The sequence below is a fragment of the Dendropsophus ebraccatus genome, chromosome 5, assembly GCF_027789765.1.
Source record: "Dendropsophus ebraccatus isolate aDenEbr1 chromosome 5, aDenEbr1.pat, whole genome shotgun sequence".
Lineage (NCBI taxonomy): Eukaryota > Metazoa > Chordata > Amphibia > Anura > Hylidae > Dendropsophus > Dendropsophus ebraccatus.
The window spans coordinates 6445154-6466415 of record NC_091458.1 but is presented as its reverse complement, the minus strand read 5'-3'; the positions used below and the strand labels follow the sequence as shown (position 1 = coordinate 6466415).

General features: G+C 49.9%; 1 protein-coding gene across 1 annotated transcript; it reads right to left on the bottom strand.

Moving 5' to 3' along the window:
* Positions 1–565: 565 nt before the first annotated feature.
* On the bottom strand, positions 566–19128 carry LOC138793983 (ecto-ADP-ribosyltransferase 5-like). Its single transcript, XM_069972748.1, has 8 exons — positions 19090–19128; positions 18339–19038; positions 17363–17395; positions 14537–14764; positions 10322–10435; positions 4794–4907; positions 4050–4163; positions 566–1216 (listed from the first exon to the last, which is right to left on the bottom strand). Exons 1-8 carry the CDS (start codon positions 19126–19128, stop codon positions 1128–1130), a joined length of 1431 nt encoding a protein of 476 aa, XP_069828849.1. The 3' UTR covers positions 566–1127.
* Positions 19129–21262: the final 2134 nt, after the last annotated feature.

Sequence of the window (21262 nt, the reverse complement as noted above, 5' to 3'; positions counted from 1 at the left end):
AGGGATACTCTGTATCCGGCCGAGCCTGTGATCAGGGGACATTATATACAGGGCTCCTTATATACAGGGCTCCTTATATACAGGGCTCCCTATATACAGGGCTCCCTATATACAGGGCTCCTTATATACAGGGCTCCCTATATACAGGGCTCCTGATATACAGGGCTCCTTATATACAGGGCTCCTGATATACAGGGATATCTGTGTCCGTCCGAGCCTCTGATCAGGGGGGCATTATATACAGGGCTCCTTATATACAGGGCTCCCGATATACAGGGCTCCTTATATACAGGGCTCCTTATATACAGGGCTCCCTATATACAGGGATATCTCTGTCCGGCCGAGCCTCTGATCAGGGGACGTTATATACAGGGCTCTTTATATACAGGGCTCGCTATATACAGGGCTCCCTATATACAGGGCTCCTTATATACAGGGCTCCCTATATACAGGGATATCTGTGGCCGAGCCTCTGATCAGGGGACGGTATATACAGGGCTCCTTATATACAGGGCTCCCTATATACAGGGCTCCTTATATACAGGGCTCCCTATATACAGGGCTCCTTATATACAGGGCTCGCTATATACAGGGCTCCTTATATACAGGGCTCCCTATATACAGGGCTCCTTATATACAGGGCTCCCTATATACAGGGCTCCTTATATACAGGGCTCCTTATATACAGGGCTCCTTATATACAGGGATATCTCTGTCCGGCCGAGCCTCTGATCAGGGGACGTTATATACAGGGCTCCTTATATACAGGGCTCGCTATATACAGGGCTCCTTATATACAGGGCTCGCTATATACAGGGCTCCCTATATACAGGGCTCCTGATATACAGGGATAATCTGTGTCCGGCCGAGCCTCTGATCAGGGGACGTTATATACAGGGCTCCTTATATACAGGGCTCGCTATATACAGGGCTCCTTATATACAGGGCTCGCTATATACAGGGCTCCTTATATACAGGGCTCCTTATATACAGGGCTCGCTATATACAGGGCTCCTTATATACAGGGCTCCCTATATACAGGGCTCCTTATATACAGGGCTCCCTATATACAGGGCTCCTTATATACAGGGCTCCCTATATACAGGGATATCTGTGTCCAGAACACGTCAGACCCGGATGATGAATCTCCGACAGAAGTTACAGATTATAATGGAGCCAAGAAGGACGACAACTGTGATCAGCGCCACAAAACTACCTGGAAAAAAAGAAGAAGAAATCTTATTAATCAATGTCCTCCAGTTGGTCACATGTTCTATGGCCACATAATGGGCAGGTGTAGCCCTAGAACTCTGGGTGGAAGGCCGGTGTGCCTCCTTATAATATAAGGTTTACATCTAACAATGTGGTAATTGTATAGCAGGACCTTGTTTGACAGGCTCCTCCCCCTTATTAAGGCCCCTCCCCCACTGTATATGCAGTAGTTTCCTGTTAATATAATTTAATTATTTTTTGGTGACTTAGTTACTTGGGGAAAACAGCAGACCGCCCGCTCTTCAGTACTTGTCTTTATTACCCCATACACCAACTCAGCAGCTTTATGCTATAACTCACACAGAGAGGACACTGAGTACATAGCATGGATTCTGGGGCTCTCAACCCCCTGGGAGACCGCCCCGGGTTACACCGCACCTGGATAACCACCTGACTGAAGCCTACGTGCCTCTGAAAGGGCCCGGTCTACCTCACAGAATAATACAGCGTTGCGTCACTGTTTCAGGGGTTTCCAGAGCTGGTAACAAGCCTGTAGGTAGGTCCCTGCGTGGCTCGTCTCTATGTGTCACCAGGTCTTGGACACACAATCCAGCGGTTAGTGTCTCGCCCTTCTCAGCTCCTCCTGTCAGCAGCGGGACAGTCCCACAACAGTCCCCTGGGGGTAGCAGTCCCTCCTGTCAGCAGCGGGGCAGTCCCACAACAGTCCCCTGGGGGTAGCAGTCCCTCCCGTCAGCAGTGGGGCAGTCCCACAACAGTCCCCTGGGGGTAGCAGTCCCTCCCGTCAGCAGTGGGGCAGTCCCGTAACAGTCCCCTGGGGGTAGCAGTCCCTCCCGTCAGCAGTGGGGCAGTCCCACAACAGTCCCCTGGGGGTAGCAGTCCCTCCCGTCAGCAGCGGGGCAGTCCCACAACAGTCCCCTGGTGGTAGCAGTCCCTTCTGTCAGCAGCGGGGCAGTCCCACAATATTCCCCTGGGGGTAGCAGTCCCTCCCGTCAGCAGCGGGGCAGTCCCATAACAGTCCCCTGGAGGTAGCAGTCCCTCCCATCAGCAGCGGGGCAGTCCCACAACAGTCCCCTGGTGGTAGCAGTCCCTTCTGTCAGCAGCGGGGCAGTCCCACAATATTCCCCTGGGGGTAGCAGTCCCTCCCGTCAGCAGCGGGGCAGTCCCATAACAGTCCCCTGGGGGTAGCAGTCCCTCCCGTCAGCAGCGGGGCAGTCCCACAACAGTCCCCTGGGGGTAGCAGTCCCTCCCGTCAGCAGCGGGGCAGTCCCATAACAGTCCCCTGGGGGTAGCAGTCCCTCCCGTCAGCAGCGGGGCAGTCCCACAATATTCCCCTGGGGGTAGCAGTCCCTCCCGTCAGCAGCGGGGCAGTCCCACAATATTCCCCTGGGGGTAGCAGTCCCTCCCGTCAGCAGCGGGGCAGTCCCACAACAGTCCCCTGGTGGTAGCAGTCCCTTCTGTCAGCAGCGGGGCAGTCCCACAATATTCCCCTGGGGGTAGCAGTCCCTCCCGTCAGCAGCGGGGCAGTCCCACAATATTCCCCTGGGGGTAGCAGTCCCTCCCGTCAGCAGCGGGGCAGTCCCACAACAGTCCCCTGGTGGCAGCAGTCCCTCCCGTCAGCAGCGGGGCAGTCCCACAACAGTCCCCTGGGGGTAGCAGTCCCTCCCGTCAGCAGCGGGGCAGTCCCATAACAGTCCCCTGGGGGTAGCAGTCCCTCCCGTCAGCAGCGGGGCAGTCCCGTAACAGTCCCCTGGAGGTAGCAGTCCCTCCCGTCAGCAGCGGGGCAGTCCCGCAACAGTCCCCTGGAGGTAGCAGTCCCTCCTGTCAGCAGCGGGGCAGTCCCATAACAGTCCCCTGGGGGTAGCAGTCCCTCCTGTCAGCAGCGGGGCAGTCCAACAACAGTCCCCTGGGGGTAGAAGTCCCTCCCGTCAGCAGCGGGGCAGTCCCACAACAGTCCCCTGGGGGTAGCAGTCCCTTCTGTCAGCAGCGGGGCAGTCCCGTAACAGTCCCCTGGGGGTAGCAGTCCCTCCTGTCAGCAGCGGGGCAGTCCCACAACAGTCCCCTGGGGGTAGCAGTCCCTCCCGTCAGCAGCGGGGCAGTCCCACAACAGTCCCCTGGGGGTAGCAGTCCCTCCCGTCAGCAGCGGGGCAGTCCTGTAACAGTCCCCTGGGGGTAGCAGTCCCTCCCATCAGCAGCGGGGCAGTCCCATAACAGTCCCCTGGGGGTAGCAGTCCCTCCGTCAGCAGCGGGGCAGTCCCACAATATTCCCCTGGCGGTAGCAATCCCTCCTGTCAGCAGCGGGGCAGTCCCACAACAGTCCCCTGGTGGTAGCAGTCCCTCCCGTCAGCAGTGGGGCAGTCCCACAACAGTCCCCTGGGGGTAGCAGTCCCTCCTGTCAGCAGTGGGGCAGTCCTGGCCAAGTCTTTCTTGGTGAGCTGTCCTTCAAAATGACCGGATCAGCAGAGGGGGTGGATGCAGTCTAAGGTGCTCAGGGGGCACAGATAGTCCTCCCATAGCTCTGCTCACATGTCAGGCTCCGCCTACACTATAAACTCCACCCCTACATATACTTTACACTTATTCTTACTGTGTGAATAAGCTGCAGTCACTTATCGAAACTGTGCCCCATAAAGTGAAGCTGCGATGTGAAGCATGGGGGACAGACGGATCAGCAGCTGGAGCTTCTGATGATGGGACTGATGTTAGGTTAGAAACCACCATAGACTCTAATGGACAATACAACTAAGGTGGAGTCACCGACACTTATAACACAGCACTGACTATAGACGTCCATATTATATATGGGCCGGAGCCCTCACCTTGTAGCCGACTCAGCTCCTCCTGCAGCGACCTCAGAGATCTCCGATGATGTAAGAAAGATTTCCGTATAGAATGTTCTCTCCTGCGCAGAGGAACGATCAGGCTGGAAAGATCTGAAAAGAAGAAGGTAAAGATCCCAAGATGAATCATAGAGCGGGCGATCCTTCAACTATGGAGACACCACGAGGGCCTCTATCTCCTCACTGACGTAGGCCGAGACCCCACTGCCAGCATTTGTATGTACAAGAGAATGATCCCCTCTAAGGGGTCTGTGCCCATTGGGAAGTCTCTCATCCCCCAGCCTTGTTATGCTGTGTGGAGTCCATCTTGGTGTGGCCAGAGTCCATCTTGGTGTGGCCAGAGTCCATCTTGGTGTGGCCAGAGTCCATCTTGGTGTGGCCAGAGTCCATCTTGGTGTGGCCAGAGTCCATCTTGGTGTGGCCGGAGTCCATCTTATAAAAGATAGCAAAGGAATAGTGTATATGTGTTTGTGACCAGGTAATGTATAACTCTATCCTAGCTGGCTGCCCTATTAAAGGGGTACTCCAGAGACTCGAAAAGAGAATATGGGCACCGTGTTACCAATGACATCAGGGATATGTAATACACAAATCAGTTGGGACTGCAGTCAATAAGATCACAGCAGGAATCTGGTGACATCACAGTCACTCCTGGCTGTAGTGATGAGGTCATAGCTGTAGATTATAAGCAGTCACGTTGTATATCGGTCTGGGTCTCCTCACCTCGTAGTCTCGGGATCTGTTCCTGCAGTGATGTCAGTAATCTCCCGTGATGTAATACAGCGCTCAGGATGGAGTTTTCTCTCTCATGAAGCGGAACGATCAGTGCAGTGAGATCTGCCGGGAAGAAAGAGCGAGGTGGAGAGGAGTATACAGGAATACATGGAGTCACACAGCCCCCCGGAGTATACAGGAATACATGGAGTCACACAGCCCCCCGGAGTATACAGGAATACATGGAGTCACACAGCCCCCTGGAGTATACAGGAATACATGGAGTCACACAGCCCCCCGGAGTATACAGGAATACATGGAGTCAAACAGCCCCCCCTGGAGTATACAGGAATACGTGGAGTCACACAGCCCCCCGGAGTATATAGGAATACATGGAGTCACACAGCCCCCCGGAGTATACAGGAATACATGGAGTCACACAGCCCCCGGAGTATACAGGAATACGTGGAGTCACACAGCCCCCCGGAGTATATAGGAATACATGGAGTCACACAGCCCCCGGAGTATACAGGAATACATGGAGTCACACAGCCCCCCGGAGTATACAGGAATACATGGAGTCACACAGCCCCCGGAGTATACAGGAATACATGGAGTCACACAGCCCCCGGAGTATACAGGAATACATGGAGTCACACAGCCCCCGGAGTACACAGGAATACATGGAGTCACACAGCCCCCCGGAGTATACAGGAATACATGGAGTCACACAGCCCCCCGGAGTATACAGGAATACATGGAGTCACACATCCCCCCGGAGTATACAGGAATACATGGAGTCACACAGCCCCCCGGAGTATACAGGAATACATGGAGTCACACAGCCCCCCGGAGTATACAGGAATACATGGAGTCACACAGCCTCCCCCCCGGAGTATACAGGAATACAGGGAGTCACACTGCCCCCCGGAGTATACAGGAATACATGGAGTCACACAGCCCCCGGAGTATACAGGAATACATGGAGTCACACTGCCCCCCGGAGTATACAGGAATACATGGAGTCACACAGCCCCCGGAGTATACAGGAATACATGGAGTCACACAGCCTCCCCCCCGGAGTATACAGGAATACATGGAGTCACACAGCCCCCCGGAGTATACAGGAATACATGGAGTCACACAGCCCCCCGGAGTATACAGGAATACATGGAGTCACACAGCCCCCCGGAGTATACAGGAATACATGGAGTCACACTGCCCCCGGAGTATACAGGAATACATGGAGTCACACAGCCCCCGGAGTATACAGGAATACATGGAGTCACACAGCCCCCGGAGTACACAGGAATACATGGAGTCACACAGCCCCCGGAGTATACAGGAATACATGGAGTCACACAGCCCCCCGGAGTATACAGGAATACATGGAGTCACACAGCCCCCGGAGTATACAGGAATACAGGGAGTCACACTGCCCCCCGGAGTATACAGGAATACATGGAGTCACACAGCCCCCGGAGTATACAGGAATACATGGAGTCACACTGCCCCCCGGAGTATACAGGAATACATGGAGTCACACAGCCCCCGGAGTATACAGGAATACATGGAGTCACACAGCCCCGCGGAGTATACAGGAATACATGGAGTCACACAGCCCCGCGGAGTATACAGGAATACATGGAGTCACACAGCCCCCCGGAGTATACAGGAATACATGGAGTCACACAGCCCCCGGAGTATACAGGAATACATGGAGTCACACTGCCCCCCGGAGTATACAGGAATACATGGAGTCATACAGCCCCCGGAGTATACAGGAATACATGGAGTCACACAGCCCCCTGGAGTATACAGGAATACATGGAGTCACACAGCCCCCCGGAGTATACAGGAATACATGGAGTCACACAGCCCCCCGGAGTATACAGGAATACATGGAGTCACACAGCCCCCGGAGTATACAGGAATACATGAGTCACACAGCCCCCCGGAGTATACAGGAATACATGGAGTCACACAGCGCCGCGGAGTATACAGGAATACATGGAGTCACACAGCGCCGCGGAGTATACAGGAATACATGGAGTCACACAGCCCCGCGGAGTATACAGGAATACATGGAGTCACACAGCCCCGCGGAGTATACAGGAATACATGGAGTCACACAGCCCCCTGGAGTATACAGGAATACATGGAGTCACACAGCCCCCGGAGTATACAGGAATACATGGAGTCACACAGCCCCCCGGAGTATACAGGAATACATGGAGTCACATAGCCCCCCGGAGTATACAGGAATACATGGAGTCACACAGCCCCACGGAGTATACAGGAATACATGGAGTCACACAGCCCCCGGAGTATACAGGAATACATGGAGTCACACAGCCCCCCGGAGTATACAGGAATACATGGAGTCACATAGCCCCCCGGAGTATACAGGAATACATGGAGTCACACAGCCCCACGGAGTATACAGGAATACATGGAGTCACACAGCCCCCCGGAGTATACAGGAATACATGGAGTCACACAGCCCCGCGGAGTATACAGGAATACATGGAGTCACACAGCCCCCCGGAGTATACAGGAATACATGGAGTCACACTGCCCCCCGGAGTATACAGGAATACATGGAGTCACACAGCCCCCGGAGTATACAGGAATACATGGAGTCACACAGCCCCCGGAGTATACAGGAATACATGGAGTCACACAGCCCCCCGGAGTATACAGGAATACATGGAGTCACACAGCCCCCGGAGTATACAGGAATACATGGAGTCACACAGCCCCCTGGAGTATACAGGAATACATGGAGTCACACAGCCCCCCGGACTATACAGGAATACATGGAGTCACACAGCCCCCCGGAGTATACAGGAATACATGGAGTCACACAGCCCCCCGGAGTATACAGGAATACATGGAGTCACACAGCCCCCCGGAGTATACAGGAATACATGGAGTCACACAGCGCCGCGGAGTATACAGGAATACATGGAGTCACACAGCCCCCCGGAGTATACAGGAATACATGGAGTCACACAGCCCCCGGAGTATACAGGAATACATGGAGTCACACAGCCCCCCGGAGTATACAGGAATACATGGAGTCACATAGCCCCCCGGAGTATACAGGAATACATGGAGTCACACAGCCCCACGGAGTATACAGGAATACATGGAGTCACACAGCCCCGCGGAGTATACAGGAATACATGGAGTCACACAGCCCCCCGGAGTATACAGGAATACATGGAGTCACACAGCGCCGCGGAGTATACAGGAATACATGGAGTCACACAGCCCCCCGGAGTATACAGGAATACATGGAGTCACACAGCCCCCCGGAGTATACAGGAATACATGGAGTCACACAGCCCCCCGGAGTATACAGGAATCCATGGAGTCACACAGCCCCCTGGAGTATACAGGAATACATGGAGTCACACAGCCCCCGGAGTATACAGGAATACATGGAGTCACACAGCCCCCGGAGTATACAGGAATACATGGAGTCACACAGCCCCCCGGAGTATACAGGAATACATGGAGTCACACAGCCCCCCGGAGTATACAGGAATACATGGAGTCACACAGCCCCCCGGAGTATACAGGAATACATGGAGTCACATAGCCCCCCGGAGTATACAGGAATACATGGAGTCACATAGCCCCCCGGAGTATACAGGAATACATGGAGTCACATAGCCCCCGGAGTATACAGGAATTCATGGAGTCACACAGCCTCCCCCCCGGAGTATACAGGAATACATGGAGTCACATAGCCCCCGGAGTATACAGGAATTCATGGAGTCACACAGCCTCCCCCCCGGAGTATACAGGAATACATGGAGTCACATAGCCCCCGGAGTATACAGGAATTCATGGAGTCACACAGCCTCCCCCCCGGAGTATACAGGAATACATGGAGTCACACAGCCCCCGGAGTATACAGGAATACATGGAGTCACACAGCCCCCGGAGTATACAGGAATACATGGAGTCACACAGCTCCCCGGAGTATACAGGAATACATGGAGTCACACAGCTCCCCACCCGGAGTATACAGGAATACATGGAGTCACACAGCCCCCCGGAGTATACAGGAATACATGGAGTCACACAGTCCCCGGAGTATACAGGAATACATGGAGTCACACAGCCCCCCGGAGTATACAGGAATACATGGAGTCACACAGTCCCCTGGAGTATACAGGAATACATGGAGTCACACAGCCCCCCGGAGTATACAGGAATACATGGAGTCACATAGCCCCCGGAGTATACAGGAATTCATGGAGTCACACAGCCCCCCGGAGTATACAGGAATACATGGAGTCACACACCCCCCCGGAGTATACAGGAATACATGGAGTCACACAGCCCCCTGGAGTATACAGGAATACATGGAGTCACACAGCCCCCGGAGTATACAGGAATACATGGAGTCACACAGCCCCCTGGAGTATACAGGAATACATGGAGTCACATAGCCTCCCGGAGTATACAGGAATACATGGAGTCACACAGCCCCCCGGAGTATACAGGAATACATGGAGTCACACAGCCCCCCGGAGTATACAGGAATACATGGAGTCACACAGCCCCCCGGAGTATACAGGAATACATGGAGTCACACAGCCCCCCGGAGTATACAGGAATACATGGAGTCACACAGCCCCCCCCCCCCCCGGAGTATACAGGAATACATGGAGTCACATAGCCCCCTGGAGTATACAGGAATTCATGGAGTCACATAGCCCCGCGGAGTATACAAGAATACATGGAGTCACGCAGCCCCCCGGAGTATACAGGAATACATGGAGTCTTACAGCCCCCCGGAGTATACAGGAATACATGGAGTCACACAGCCCCCGGAGTATACAGGAATACATGGAGTCACACAGCCCCACGGAGTATACAGGAATACACGGAGTCACACTGCCCCCCGGAGTATACAGGAATACATGGAGTCACACAGCCCCCGGAGTATACAGGAATACATGGAGTCACATAGCCCCCCGGAGTATACAGGAATACATGGAGTCACACAGCCCCCCGGAGTATACAGGAATACATGGAGTCACACAGCCCCCCCCCCCCCCCCAGAGTATACAGGAATACATGGAGTCACATAGCCCCCCGGAGTATACAGGAATACATGGAGTCACACAGCCCCCCACCCGGAGTATACAGGAATACATGGAGTCACAGAGCCCCCGGAGTATACAGGAATACATGGAGTCACACAGCCCCCGGAGTATACAGGAATACATGGAGTCACACAGCCCCCGGAGTATACAGGAATACATGGAGTCACACAGCCCCCCGGAGTATACAGGAATACATGGAGTCACACAGCCCCCCACCCGGAGTATACAGGAATACATGGGGGCTTTTAGTGTGGAGCGTTCCTTATATTGTGTATAACATGGGGGTCCTGCAGTCCTCAGTCAGTCACTATGGAGGTTGCCGTTCTTGGCTCTTATTATAGACGACACAAGGACGTATAGAAGAGCTATAGATTATAAGCAGTCACACTGTATATCGGCTCCTGTTCTCACCTCGCTGTTTCTTCAGCTCTTCCTGCAGCGATGTCAGTAATTGATGATGATTTCTAAGGACGTTCCTATATTCCTCTTCTCTTTCCAGCATAGGATCGACTAATACGGCGAGATCTGTTCAAAGAAACGACATGTGGGAGATGGAAATACACCGCGCCACTGGAGATCAGAGGAAACAATGTCATAGTGACCTCTATATGAGAACGGTAGTGGTCATACTCTGTTACGTATGCTTAACACCTGAACTGTGCAAATATCTATTGACTTCTATTGGAGGGTGTAGTGGTCATACTCTGTTACGTATGCTTAACACCTGAACTGTGCCAATATCTATTGACTTCTATTGGAGGGTGTAGTGGTCATACTCTGTTACGTATGCTTAACACCTGAACTCTGCCAACATCTATTGACTTCTATTGGAGAGTGTAGTGGTCATACTCTGTTACGTATGCTTAACAAATGAACTGTGCCAATATCTATTGACTTCTATTGGAGAGTGTAGTGGTCATAATCTGTTACATATGCTCAACACTTGAACTGTGAAACATCTATTGACTTCTATTGGAGAGTGTAGTGGTCATACTCTGTTACGTATGCTCAACACCTGAACTCTGCCAACATCTATTGACTTCTATTGGAGAGTGTAGTGGTCATACTCTGTTACGTATGCTCAACACCTGAACTGTGCCATTATCTATTGAGTTCTATTGGAGAGTGTAGTGGTCATACTCTGTTATGTATGCTCAGCACCTGAACTGTGAAAACATTGATTGACTTCTATTGGAGAGTGTAGTGGTCATACTGTTACGTATGCTAAGCCCCTGAACTATGCCATCATCTATTGACTTCTATTGGAGAGTGTAGTGGTCATACTTTGTACTATACTATGACTAGAAGCTGCTCTGCCCCTATCATCACCCATTGGCATTGGTTGGGTTGTGTGTTATAACAGGTGTGCCATCATTCGTTGTAATACTTTCACCTGATGATAGTTGCTTATATGTGAGGCTGAGCGTGAAGTGTCTGATACTTTAGTTAGTGGAGTTGCGCACATGACGCATGCCTGGCCTCTGTACGCGCAGTGCTCGCCGCCATGTTTTTGTAGTTCATCCATGTGTGTGTAGTCTCTGTTCTATTTCCAATATTATTTATTATGACTTGTTATGGTGGAGGAGAGGTGTGGGGGGCATATAGGTGGGCTAGAATATTGGTAACATCCGCTCCTGGTGAAGCATTAAGTTGTGAAACACGCCGGGCGCTCCCAGGGATCCCGGTGATATTGGCATCTGTAGGTTTTTACTGTTACCAGTGTTTTTTCTTTCTTCTGCTCCTGTGATATTGCTCTATGTGTTGTGACTAGGGGGGTTACTATTATAGTATTGCTGCTATATGACTATAACACCCAGGACTCGCACTCACTGAACTGACCAGCAGGTGGAGCCAGATTACTTTGCAACATTTCTGTAATGTACTCCTATACTACTGTGTCCTATATTTGTTGCTCCGGTACAGGATTATTACCCTGGTTCCCTTTCTTGTCTGTGTAATTTCATCAGTATATATGTCTGTATTTTATTCTATCTCTCTCTCTTATTCTGTTGTAGCATTGACCATTACGTAGGACAGGTTATATTCTTCAGGACCTACAAGGAAGGGGACGGTCCACCCATCCTCCATGTGAGCAGGTGTTACAGTATAAGTAGTAGCGTGTGCCGGCTCCATACTATGGGATCCCCATTCACAGGCAGCCGCCCTTACCAGAGCACTCAGCAGCATTCCAAGTATATTGATTGTGTTGGGCTCATACATTGTATAATTACACATTACACCCCTCCCCCCATTGGTGGGTAGTTCCCCAATGGGTAGGTAGGTTGCCCATTAGGTATGCCCCAGTAGGTGACAGGTCCCCCTGAAGGTAGTTAGGTAGATTCTCCCAGCTAGATATAGAGGTCCCCCCAGAGGTATTTAGGTAGGTTCCTCCAGCTAGGTAGGGAGGTCCCCTCACAGGTACTTAGGTAGGTTCCCCCAGCTAGGTAGGCAGATCCCCCATCTAGGTAGGCAGATCCCCAATAGGTAGTTAGGTAGGTTTCCCCAGCTAGGTTGGCAGGTCCCCCATAGGTAATTAGGTAGGTTCCCCCAGCTAGGCAGGCAGGTCCCCCAAAGGTAGTTAGGTAGATTTTCCCAGGTAGGTAGGCAGATCCCCCATAGGTAGTTAGGTAGGTTCCCCCAGCTAAGTAGGCAGGTCCCCCATTGGTAGTTAGGTAGGTTTCCCCAGCTAGGCAGGCAGGTCCCCCATAGATAGTTAGGTAGGTTTCCCCAGGTAGGTAGGCAGGTCCCCCATAGGTAGTTCCCCCAGATAGGTAGGCAGGTCCCCCATAGGTAGTTAGGTAGGTTCCCCCAGCTAGGTAGGCTGGTCCCCCATAGGTAGTTAGGTAGGTTCCCCCAGATAGGTAGGCAGATCCCCGATAGGTAGTTAGGTAGGTTCCCCCAGTTAGGTAGGCAGGTCCCCTCAAAAGGTATTTAGGTGGGTTCCCCCAGGTAGGTAGGTAGGGCTGTCCCCTCATATGTACTTAGGTAGGTTCCCCCAGGTAGGTAGGCAGGTCCCCCATAGGTAGTTAGGTAGGTTCCCCCAGGTAGGTTGGCAGGTCCCCCATAGGTAGTTAGGTAGGTTCCCCCAGGTAGGTTGGCAGGTCCCCTCAAAAGGTATTTAGGTAGGTTCCCCCAGGTAGGTAGGGCTGTCCCCTCATATGTACTTAGGTAGGTTCCCCCAGGTAGGTATGGCTGTCCCCTCATATGTACTTAGGTAGGTTCCCCCAGGTAGGTAGGCAGGTCCCCCATAGGTAGTTAGGTAGTTTCCCCCAGGTAGGTAGGTAGGTTGGTTTTGAAGAATCAGGATGATGAAGGACTAAGGCTGAGGCAAAGGTGTCTTTTCTCTGCTGTTTAAGCTTGGGGGAGGGGAGTCCCAATCTTTGGTCCTTTCTTGGTCAGACTGGAAATTGGTAGTAAACTGGTAGTAAACTGGTGGTAACAGTTTGTGAATCCAAGGAAGCAAAATCCTCAAGCTACAATGAGCTTCTCATCTCCATCTGCAAACCCTGCCCTGATGCTACATCACACGATGGAAATGGATGCCATCCCTGACTGAAGCCGATCCCCAGGGCAGATTGTAGTGTCCCAGCACAGGTGTGCCACTAAGTTCTATTGCATCTGGGCAAAGTAACTTGTATCCGGTTCATACAGTGGGATATGGTCTAAGTGTATTCTGTGTTTTCCCCACTAGGTGTCACTACTGTGTTTTCTCTATGTTTTATTCTGTGCACAGCTGAAGGAAGCAATGGGTTAACTGTTATCTGTCTGTTAATTTTCCTCCTGACATAGATGCAGGTTGCCCTCCTTTTTCTGCTCTATTCTGTCCATCCTGTGAGGATCACCTTGTCCACGCCAGGAATACTCTCTACACAGTACAGGGCAGGGACCTGTTTCCTGTTAGGCACTGACCCCAGTGGAACAAAGTTGCAGTTAGCCTACGTATTCCACTGTGTAACGCACGCCTGTCCTGGAAAGGTTGATAATGAGAGACATTGTTTTACCATGAAAAGAATGTATTCTTCCTATGGCCCCTGAAATTTCCAGTCTTTAAGGGGCAGTCCCTAAGAACATGATTTTTGCTCCTCAACGGTCAACTTGTGTCTCTCTACGGGCATTGCTCTCAGCATGAGATGGTATAAGTCTGGGGACATGTGGGGATCCCATTGTACATGTTCAGTTTATGGAACCTGATGCTAATACAGATGGAGATGCAGGAAGTGGTATATTCTCTCCATTCCTACAGTACTTATCAGCTGCTGTATGCCCTGCAGGAAGTGGTCTATTCTTTCCAGTTTGACACAGTGCTCTCTGCTGCCACCTCTGTCCATGTCAGGAACTGTCCAGAGCAGGAGACGTTTTCTATGGGGATCACTGCTGCTCTGGACAGTTCCTGACATGGACAGCAGTGGCAGCACTGTGTCAGACTGGAGAGAATACACCACTTCCTGCAGGACATACAGCAGCTGATAAGTACTGGAAGACTGGAGATTTTTTTAATGGAAGTAAATTACAAATCTATATAACTTCCTGCCATCAGTTGATTTGAAAGAAAATCTTTTGGGGTGAATAACCCCTTTAGCAAAAAAAAAAAAAAAAAAAGTAAGCAGAATATGAGATGACACTGACCTTGGATCCTGTAGTCCAGGGCGGCCATCTCCTCTAGCAGGAAGCCCTCTGTTTCTTTGTTATTTAGTGTTTCCTTCATTTCCTTGATCTGTGCTTGGTGATGCTCTCTGTACAGGAAAGTCTTGGTCATGTGATCCTCCAGGGCATCCATCCTTTCCTCAATCTCGGCCGCAGATATGGCCGTCCTGTGTTCTTTGCCTTTCGCTTCTTCCTTCGACTCAGATAAATCTTTAAAACACAAATGAGGCTTAATAATCATTCAAGGACTGAACATTATTACAGATTAGCAATAGAGACTGTGATATACACACTGGGGGCACCTCATTTTCAGTGGATAAGTAGTGAAATCTGTAATCCCTGGTGGTCCAGTAGTGGGCTCTGTAATCCCTGGTGGTCCAGTAGTGGGGTCTGTAATCCCTGATCGTCCACTAGTGGGGTCTGTAATCCCTGATCTTCCACTAGTGGGGTCTGTAATCCCTGATCTTCCAGTAGTGGGGTCTGTAATCCCTGATCTTCCAGTAGTGGAGTCTGTAATCCCTGATCTTCCACTAGTGGGGTTTATAATCCCTGATCTTCCAGTAGTGGGATCTGTAATCCCTGATCTTCCAGTAGTGGGGTCTGTAATCCCTGATCTTCCAGTAGTGGGGTCTGTAATCCCTGATCTTCCAGTAGGGGGGTCTGTAATCCCTGATCTTCCACTAGTGGGGTCTGTAATCCCTGATCTTCCACTAGTGGGGTCTGTAATCCCTGATCTTTCAGTAGTGGGGTCTGTAATCCCTGATCTTCCAGTAGTGGGGTCTGTAATCCCTGATCTTCCAGTAGTGGTGTCTGTAATCCCTGGTGGTCCAGTAGTGGGGTCTGTAATCCCTGATCTTCCAGTAGTGGGGTCTGTAATCCCTGATCTTCCAGGAGTGGGGTCTGTAATCCCTGATCTTTCAGTAGTGGGGTCTGTAATCCCTGATCTTCCAGTAGTGGGGTCTGTAATCCCTGGTGGTCCAGTAGTGGGGTCTGTAATCCCTGATTTTCCAGTAGATGGGTCTGTAATCCCTGATCTTCCAGTAGTGGGGTCTGTAATCCCTGATCTTCCAGTAGTGGGGTCTGTAATCCCTGATCTTCCAGTAGTGGGGTCTGTAATCCCTGATCTTTCAGTAGTGGGGTCTGTAATCCCTGATCTTCCAGTAGTGGGGTCTGTAATCCCTGATCTTCCAGTAGTGGGGTCTGTAATCCCTGATCTTCCAGTAGTGGGGTCTGTAATCTCTGATCTTCCACTATTGGGGTCTGTAATCCCTGGTGGTCCAGTAGTGGGGTCTGTAATCCTGGTGGTCTAGTAGTGGGGTCTGTAATCCTGGTGGTCTAGTAGTGGGTTGGCAGTCCAGTTTTTTGGATCTCTAACCTCTTGTAAGATTATGAGGTCTGTAACCCCTGGTTGTCCAGTTTGTTGGGTCTCTAACCTCTTGTCAAATAGCGAGGTCTGTAACTCTTGCTTGTCCTGTTTTCTGTTTTTTTAACTTCTTGTGGTCAAGAAGTAGGGTCTGTAACCCCTGGTTGTCCAGTTTTGTTGGTTCTCTAACTTTGTGAGGTCAAGGAGTGGGGTCTTTAAACCTTGGTTGACCAATTGTCACAGTTTCTAACCTCTTGAGATCAAGTAGTGGGGTCTATAACCCCTGTTGTCCAGTTTTTTGGGTTCATCTAACCTTCTGTGGTCAAGTAGAGTGGTATTTAACACCTAGCTGTAAAGTTTTCCGGGGTCTCTAACCTCCTATGGTCAAGTAGTGGTGCCTGTTAACCCTGGTTTTCCAGTATGTTGGGTCTCTAACCTCTTGTAAAGTAATGAGGCCTGTAACTCCTGTGTGTCCAGTTTTCTGTTTTTCTAACTTCTTGTGGTCAAATAGTGAGGTCTGTAAGACCTGGTTGTCCCGTTTTGGGGATCTTTCACTTCCCATGGTCAAATAGTGGGATCTTTAAACCAGTTTTCTCGGTTTCTAACCTCTAGTGGTCAAGAAGTGATGTCTATAACTCCGGTTGTTCAGTTTTAGGGTTCCTCTAACCACCTGTGCCCAAGTAGAGGGGTCCTTTACCCCTAGTTGCCCAATTGTTGAGGTTTCTGAACTCCTGTGGCCAGGTAATAGGGCCTTTAAACCTTGGTTGACCAGTTTTCTGGGTTTCTAACCTTATGTGATCCGGTAGTGTGGTCCTTAAACCCTAGTTGTCCAGTTTATGGGCTCTCTTACCTCTAGTGGTCAGGTAGTGGGTTTGTAAAACCTGGTTGTCCAGTTTTTGGGTCTCTTACCTCTCGTAATCAAGTTATGGGACCTATAAACCTTGGTTGACCAGTTTTCTTGGTTTCTAACCTTATGTGGCCAAGTAGTGAGGTCCTTAAGCCCTGGCTGTCCAGTTTTTGTGGTCTTTAACCTCAAGTGGTCAAGTGGTGGGGTCTGTAAACCTTGGTAGTCCAGTTTTTTGGGTCTCTAACCTCTTGTGGTCAATATGTGGGGACTGTAACACCAGTTTATTTAATTTCCGGGATCTCTTTCCATCTGTGCAACCCCTAAACCCTGGTCGTCTACTGTTGCATCTGATGGTCAGAAAGTTTTGTCAGTAACCCCTGGTGGTCTAGAAAGTGATCTATAATCCCTGGGGTGTACTAGTAGTAAGCCTGTAATCCAAGATAGACCAGTAGTAATGATTCAATCCCTGATGGCCCAATCATGGTCAAGTCGTGGGGTCTGTTCATCTTGGTGCCGTAATAAAATAACCACAAGGCAACCACCATCCCACCCCAAAGACATCTATGTATATCTGTATGGTGTACCAATGATAGCTCACCTGATCGACACACAGCCACTTCCCTCTTCTCCCCTATAGAGATAGAAGCAAAAATTAGTCTTGGAGCCGTAATATTGTCTACACTTTAAATCTTTAAAGCGGTATTATGACCACTATCTAATAATGTATGTGCTGCAAGGGTAGGGGAGAAATAGAAAACAAAACCTACTCACCTAGCCCTGGTACCCTGCAGCTCCTGTTCCTCTCCGCCCGGTCCCCTGATCTACTCTCTTCTTTTTGCTTCCAACATGGACCCTCGAGAGCAGGACCTGTCACATCAGCCAGACACTGTGGTCGGTGGTAGTGATTGGCTGATATCCTGGTCCTAAGCGCTCATCTTGAAAGCAGAAAGAAGAGAGAAGATCTGGGCAGCAGCAGGGGACTAGAGATAGGTAAGTATGCTTTTTTATTTCCTCCCTTTCCTCTACAGCTGTAATAAATTAATGAATGAGTTTGTTGCAGAATGTGCAGCGCTTGGGCCTATAGTCGGCAAAGGGGACACCTTTACTGTTTCGACCCCTACAAGATAGGCACCTTACCCAATTGTTTATTCTTGGTGTTCAACACATTGAAATCAATAGGCTATGCTTCTCTCCCTGTTCTGTACAGATACCTAATGAGTAGTGTTAGGCGAACTTGACAAATTGTTTGGGTTTCCGAAATTAAACACGCTGTCTTTGACTCCTGGCAGCTGGAGAAGATGGCTGCTAGGAAAACATGGATGTAGACTATGGCTTTATCTATGTTTTCCATGACTTCCTAGGGTGGCATCCAACTTCTTCAGCCACCCAGAGTCAAATGACGAGCATTCGGGTTCGGAGAACATTGGTGAATTCGAACAATTTGGAACGTTTGCTCAACACCACTGATGAGTCCATTTACACCAGGCGCCCACCCACCCGAATGTTTCATCCCTATGGGGGGTTTACAAGGTAACTTCACCAGCTTGCTGGCATCGCCCTGAAGCAGCATTTACCTCCTAGATAGGCGCAGTTATAGTGGCTGCACATCTCCCCGGTACTTGCAACAAAGAACTCTAAACTCAATTGTGAATAAAATAGAAACTTCTCTGTGGGAGGAATCAGAACTTCTTTTTCATCTGGAAAAAAAGACAATTTACCAAGTGTGACACCAAAGCAAGTTGTTATATGAAAGAAAGATAGTGTGCCGAAGGACGCTGCTTCCAAAATGTTTGAGGAAGATGAGGTGAATCTACCAAACTTGAACACCGGCCGTATCTGGAAGTAGTCTTTACTCCCTCTATACGTTGTTTGGTTGACGTTACAGTTTGGTTTCAGGATCTGTAACGCTCTGGTTAGATAGAAGTGAAGAGCTTTGAAGTGGAACTTTTCCATGTAATCTTCGCGGGAGGCTCCGGCTATGGTGAGGTTTCCATTGAGCTGTTTGTGTATAGGATTTCCCACCGGATACTGATTGGTAAATGTCAGCAGAGCAATTCCATGCTCATCCTCAAACCCTTCCGGAAGCTTCAGATCATCTTTAATTTCTTCCCACCGCTCAGTCGCGTTGGTCCAGGCCTCCTTAAACTGCTTGTTTGCCTTCTCCTTCTGAAGCACCTTGGGCATGATGTCCTCTTCCATCTTTTCGGCGCAGCCAATGTACTGATCATCAAATATGTTGGGATTATACTTCAATATATGGATATTACTATGGACCTGTGTAGAGAGAGAGAATGGAAGACTTCATGGGAGCATATTCAAGGTTACGTAGCTATGATCTCCAACTAGACTGAAGCTAAGAGCCATGTCAGCAAGTCCTACAATGTGAAATACTAAAATGAGACTAGAAGTCCATATCAGAGAAGAAAGAAAGCAACCAGTAGGCGTGGAACATGCCTGCTACCTAAGACAATGTTGCCGATGTGGTCCTCTAGTTTCCACCCTTTAACCCCTCATACTGGGATCTAGATTTCACTGTGGTGGGGAGGTGGTTGGCATTGGGCACCTAGAAACACACCAAGTTGTCAGGAATGGACTGAGGTCTGGATTGGAAGATTATGTGAGTAGTCAAGCAAAAGGTCATGATTAGCAGCCCAGGTCTGGTGGTCAGATATGACTGGGGTCAGACCCAAAAAAGCCATGAGGCAGAGATGAGCTCAGGAATAATGTCAGTGGGGATCACTTCTCTTCTGCGGTGTAGACAGCTCATGGATCCTGGTTAGTCTACTGAGAAGCAGGGACATTAGGGCAATCACAAATGGTGCTGGTGTCCCATGCTTCCTGGTAAGGGTCAAAGTTTAGTGGCCCCTGGTTTCCTGCTTCTGAGGTTCACTCCAGGTTCTTACTTGCTGCTGACTTTGTCCTTGGCTCTGGCCAGTGACGTAGGGCGGATACTTCCAGCAGATAGACGAGTGGTTCCCTGTCCTGGCCTTACATCAGAGTTGTCCACAGAAATGAACAAACATACTTGGTGATGTTGATGCCGTCATGATCACTGACAATGAATGGCGGAGAAGGACTTGCATGTGTGCACTGGTCCTTTAAGAATCAGGGAGGGAGCCCCCAAGCCAGGCAGATTATAGGTAGAAGCATAAGAAGCTAAAAGAGAATGAGCATAGCCGACATCGCAGTTTATCAGCCATGTTTACCATGATGAAGCTATCGTGACTTCACTATGACCCCGCCATATATTGTCCTGGTATCACCCATTGTTTTCCCTACAATACCTTCACAGAAAAAAATCCCCTTCATCCTGTAAGTACATGACGCCTCGATCCGCTGACTCACAGGTAACCGGCCATCGATGCCGCAGAACCGGTTTGTCTTCTTTATCTAACATTGACTTCTTGTAAGATGCCGATTCCCAGAAATGGCGGTATTATATGGCGGTATTATATGGGAATCGTATGAGGGACCAGGGGGGAGAGCTGTGGGATTCATGTCCTATACCTGATCAATAGGGCCAATCATCATAATACGGGGCCGATGTGCTCACCAGAGAACCAGGGCTGCACATATGGACTGCTCAGCCGCATGCATTGAAGAGCCACCAAACCCAGATAAACATTCTAGAACATTCCCACTTCTGGACTCCACCTGACGTATGATGGGACAACTATTCTAATGGGGATTGGTGTGTATTTTCTTCTAATATCTTGTGACTGATTCATTAACATGTAGCACTGCCATTGTAAATGCATCTAAATAAAAAGGCGCAAAAAAAGCGACTATGAAAAAATTCCGCAGTCTTATTCACCTGGTTCTGACCAGACGTAAGCTTGCGCCTGTTTATGCGACTTTTTAAAAAGCCGCAAATGATAAATTGGGCGCTAATTCCCGATTATGCGAATTTTTGGGTGAATACTTAAAACAGGCAGATTAAAAAAAAAAAAGTTGCATCTAAAAATATTCACCTGTCGAATACTGGTTCGTAAATAGAACTTAGACCAAAAATGGGTGAAAAATGCAAATATTCACCAAAAATTAGGTGCAAACCCCTTGATAAATGTCCCCCATAATGTCTATTCTTAACGTAGCTTATAAATTACTAATGTGTAAAAAAAAAACATTAAAGAAATAAAAATTTTGAGAACTTTACATCACCATAACAAGATGCTCCACCCATGAGAAGATGCCCCACCCATGAGAAGATGCCCTACCCAGGAGATGATACTCCACACATGAGAAGATGCCCCACCCAGGAGATGATGCTCCACCCATGAGAAGATGCTCCACCCATGAGAAGATGCCCACCCAAGAGATGATGCTCCACCCATGAGAAGCTGCCCCACCCATGAGAGGATGCCCCACCCATAAGAAGATGCTCCACCCATGAGAAGATGCCCCACCCATGAGAAGATGCCCCACCCAAGAAATGATGCTCCACCCATGAGAAGCTGCCCTACCCATAAGAAGATGCTCCACCAATGAGAAGATGTCA

Bases quoted from the DNA above. Each gene is read 5' to 3' on its own strand.
- LOC138793983 (XM_069972748.1), bottom strand. From the start codon at position 19,128: ATGGCTCTTAGCTTCAGTCTAGTTGGAGATCATAGCTAC. The intron at 4,908-10,321 runs GTGAGAACAGGA...TCTTCCCGGCAG, and splicing joins AGAGCTGAAGAAACAGCGAG to ATCTCACTGCACTGATCGTT. The intron at 1,217-4,049 runs GTGAGGGCTCCG...CTTTTTTTCCAG, and splicing joins GGAGCTGAGTCGGCTACAAG to GTAGTTTTGTGGCGCTGATC.